At 38.1% G+C, this 4210-nt stretch overlaps 1 protein-coding gene across 2 annotated transcripts; it reads right to left on the bottom strand.

Moving 5' to 3' along the window:
• Window positions 1–387: 387 nt before the first annotated feature.
• Window positions 388–1889, bottom strand: LOC147494319 (zinc finger BED domain-containing protein RICESLEEPER 2-like). 2 transcript variants are annotated; one of them, XM_086566553.1, is made up of 3 exons: window positions 973–1889; window positions 698–882; window positions 388–592 (listed from the first exon to the last, which is right to left on the bottom strand). In XM_086566553.1, exons 1-2 carry the CDS (start codon window positions 1855–1857, stop codon window positions 871–873), a joined length of 897 nt encoding a protein of 298 aa, XP_086422679.1. In that variant the 5' UTR covers window positions 1858–1889; the 3' UTR covers window positions 388–592; window positions 698–870. The 2 variants fall into 2 exon arrangements, with proteins under 2 accessions (XP_086422679.1, XP_086422678.1); XM_086566552.1 differs by having other exon boundaries at window positions 698–1889.
• Window positions 1890–4210: the final 2321 nt, after the last annotated feature.

The following is a 4210-nucleotide window of genomic DNA, read 5'->3' as shown; positions in this document are numbered from 1 at the left end:
AGCTTGGAAAGCTCATTTAGTATATGAGTGGCTGGACACATTTAAAACTGCAAATTGTAAAACTAAATTTAGTATACTAAATTTGAAACTGGCATGTTTTAGTTTTACAAGCTCATTTAGTATGAGTAGGCACAGAACTATAAAACGTGGTACTTAGTTTATCTGGATTCTTTATCAGAAAAACACCTTGACCTCCATAAGTGAGGATTAGTGCATGATAAACCAAAAATGAGAAAGCTGCTGCTGGACACATTTAAAACTACAAATTGTAAAACTGCAGTTTAGTATACTAAATTTGAACCCGACATGTCATCTCATCACTTCAATACTTCATCTTAAAACTGCAATTGTTTTACAATTGAATGCCAGGTTCGAATTAAAATAGAATAAATTAAGGTTCAAATTTCATTCCAAACATATCAAAAAGGTGGTTACATACAACTGCATCGTCCAGTACATACTACAAAATAAGAAGTTATTTGTTATCAACAACCACACTGGACACATTTAAACCATTTGATCCACTTCATTCTGCTTGAATACATTTTGAACATCTCAAGCTTTAGTCCTCTGCGGCAGTGCGGTCTTACACCTAAAAAAAAGGTAGAGAAGTAGGAGAGGAGAAGAAAAGGAAGTGGAAAACTGAAGAAGAAGAAGAAGAAGAAAAAAGAAAGAAGTAGAAAGAAATGAAATGTACCTTAACAGGCCAAAAGTTCAGAAAGTTTTTCATGCTAACACAACCAAAAATCTCCAAAACAACCCGTTGAAGATATAAGTTAGCACCAAAATCGAAATTAAAAAAAACAACATTGAAAATTCTATAAGACCTTACCATATCAAGGAAAAAGAACATGATGAACAGGAAGAAAATTACATCTGACCCTATGAAGAACACAACACTATATAAACACATTTATATATGCGTAAAGAAATATTAATAATGGTAAACTTGAACAAATAAAATGAACTTACATTTGATTTACCAATCCCAAATTCAGTGTGCAACCAATCTCCAGTACAAATCAAACCTTCTATTGTGTCCTCATTTAATGAGCTTCGATGATCATCAATGACTCTTTTTGCTGCACTAAAAGCACTCTCAGAAGCAACTGAAGTCACGGGGATCGAAAGAATGTCACGAGCCATCTTCGAAAGGATACGAAACTTTAAAGTGTTTGCTTTCCACCAATCCAAAATATCAATATGCTGCCCATCATCACCAACATAAATGCCTTCATCTAAATACACATCTATCTCAGATTTAAGTAAAGATTGAGTGCTATTATTTTCTGTGGCCCACATTTCAAACTCATCTCTCGACTTCGCTTTTCCACTTGACCTGCTGCCTCCAACACCACTCTCACTGCTAACATTGTTTGTTGTACTTGCTTCTTTAGAGACATAATCCTCATAAAGAGCTACTAATGCTTTCCGAACAACTTCAAGTTCATCCTTGGCTTCTTGTTCAAGATAAATTTTCTTAAAAACATATTCAATATACTTAAGTTTGTTCCGTGGATCCAAAGCAGTACCTATAGCCATCAATAAGCTACACTCTTTCCAATATTTGTCAAATTTCTCTTTCATGGCAGCTACCATACATATCATCCATTCTCTAGAATCTAAAGACATTACATCCAAAATTTCCCTAACTTTCCAAATTTCAGGAAAAAACAGATTTGATGTTGGATAACATTGTCCCGAAAATGCAAGTGTCGCATCATCAAATATCTCCAAAAACTGACACACATCTGAAGCTCTTTTCCATTCTTCCTCGGATGGTAAGTAATCGTAATGAGGATCTCTTTCCTTGTACCTTGGAAAGACATCCTTGAATATAAGTGCACTCCTCAACATATAATAAGTTAAGTTCCATCTCGTGGGTACATCAAGAGTCAACCCTTGGCTGCTTGGCAACTTTAGTTGTTTGACAATTTCATCAAATTTGTGAAGACGTGAAGGGGTGGGTCATTGTGACGTACTTCACAGTTTCACGAATATTTTCTACAACTTTTTTAATCTGTTTCAGCCCATCCTGTACCATAAGATTAAGAATGTGCTAAACACCTAACATGAAATACCTTACCACCAAAGTAAAGTCTATCCCCAAAACTCTCTTTCAAGCAAGTGACCGCTGCATCATTTGCTGAGGCATTGTCAAGTGTAATAGAGGACACTTTATCTTCAATCCCCCATTCACTAAGACAACTGAAAATGCCATCAGCTATGTTAACTCCAGTGTGGGGAAGTGGTAAGCAACAAAAGTTCAACACACGCTTTTGGGGCTTCCCTTTCTGAGTCTACAAAGTGACACGTAAAGGCACATATAACCTCTGACCGGGTTTGAGGTCCATAAATGACGTTAGACCTATCTTTCCAATACTCGCAAAATGTCGATCTTAATTTTTTTTTTCAACTTCATAAACTTTCAAGCAATAGTCTCTAATGGGTTTTCGAAATACTGGATCAAAACGAGGGTTTAGAGCTTTACAAAACAACACAAACAGTTCATGTTCAACCATCATGAAAGGGTACTCATGTGCAATAATAGCCTTTGCTAATATATCTTTTACTTTATCCTTATCATACCTATATGCAGTTAAATTACCTTCACCAAATTCAAATGCCAACAAACCTTGTTTCATACCTTTGCCTTTGACATTCTTAGCAGCACCATGAGGAATGCATGTACCCAAATGCCTTGTAAGATGACTTGTTGCCCCTCCTTTCTTATAAGAAAATGGTTGCTTGCAGTGATTACATTGAGCACCCTTTACTTCGCCATTTTTTTCAAGCACCACAGTAAATTCAGTCCAAGTTTTTGACGTCTTAGGTCTGGGCCTCTTCTTTGGTTTACCTATATTTGGAACTTCTGTCACTTCACTTTGGATATTTTCAGACTGGAGGGGTAACGTGATATTCGACCCATCTATGTCGGGTACAAACTGAGGTTGTAAATGAGACATGCCTACCAAAAAAATTGTATGCAACAAACATTTAAATCAATAGGCTATGTGAAGTAACATTAGCAAAAATCAGTTAAAGAACAAGAAATAAAAATGATTCATAACAATACTTTTTAAAATTAAATAAGGATCTAAAAAGGAAAAAAAATGTAAAATGAGTAACGAAGGAAGATGGCTTAGTAATTTGAGTAAGAAACTAGAAAAGTACCTGACTTGGTACTAGTGTTAGTGTCTTAGTGATAGAGTAATCGAAAATGCGGAGTGGGAAAAAGATGAAAAGGTTATGGAGGCTGAGACTTGAATGTGGAAGTTGGAAACCTAGAAAAAAGAAACTGCCATTTTATATCTTGGGTCTCGGACAGTCGGACTTAGACTCTTAGGTAATGGACTACTTTGAGTGGGCTTGTGCAAAATGTATCACAACTAATTTATTGAGCTGGCTCGTGAGCTACTCAGGCTCGCCTCGGCTCAAATAGTTAAACGAGCCGAGTCTTAAATGGAGCTTGAACTCGGCTCACATAGTTAAACGAGCGAGCTTAAACGAGCCAAGCCCGAGCTGAGCCCGAGCCGAACCCGAGCTACTCGGCTCAAATTCCACCCCTAATCCTTGGGAGGGCGCGGGGTGCGCTCAGGTTAATCCTTGGGAGGGCACGAGTTGCACTCAGGTGAAACTCAAGTTCAGCGCTTCAAGCCGGGGCCTTCGATTTATGCCTTGGTAGGGTCGCGGGTCACTTCCAGTCAAAGTCGAAGTTCCGCAGTTCGCGGGGGTGCTCAAACTTTGCCTTGGCAAGGCGCGGGTCGCGCTCAAGTCCAAGTTGAGTTCTAGGTGCTTCAGCGCTAGGGGCGCTCGAAGTTAGGCTTGTAAGGGCGCGGGTCGCGTTAATGCTTGTTCTTTGAAAAAATTTAAGTTTCTGAACCAAACAATCACTGTTAGAAACAAACAAGGGTGGGTAGGTTTAATGGGACTTTGGGAAGACTAACAATACTAAAGAAAACAATACTAAAAGGAACTAAGATGGCAGCGGCGCCATTTGATAAAAAGGGAAAACGATAGTTTTACCTACAATAAGCGATTAAACTCAACGCAAGTAAAACTAAAGCTATTTTCTACTCAGGGTTTATCCAAGTTTTCTACTCTCGAATGCTATCGCAATAAAGTTGGAGTAGAAGATTCGTTCCACTCCTAGTTCTTTAGAATTCGCGTTTTCAACGACTATCGGTCTATCCAAAGTTAATGAGAGTAT

The sequence above is a fragment of the Coptis chinensis genome, chromosome 6 (assembly GCF_015680905.1).
Source record: "Coptis chinensis isolate HL-2020 chromosome 6, ASM1568090v1, whole genome shotgun sequence".
NCBI classification, from domain to species: domain Eukaryota; kingdom Viridiplantae; phylum Streptophyta; class Magnoliopsida; order Ranunculales; family Ranunculaceae; genus Coptis; species Coptis chinensis.
This window is presented reverse-complemented; position numbering and strand designations above follow the sequence as displayed.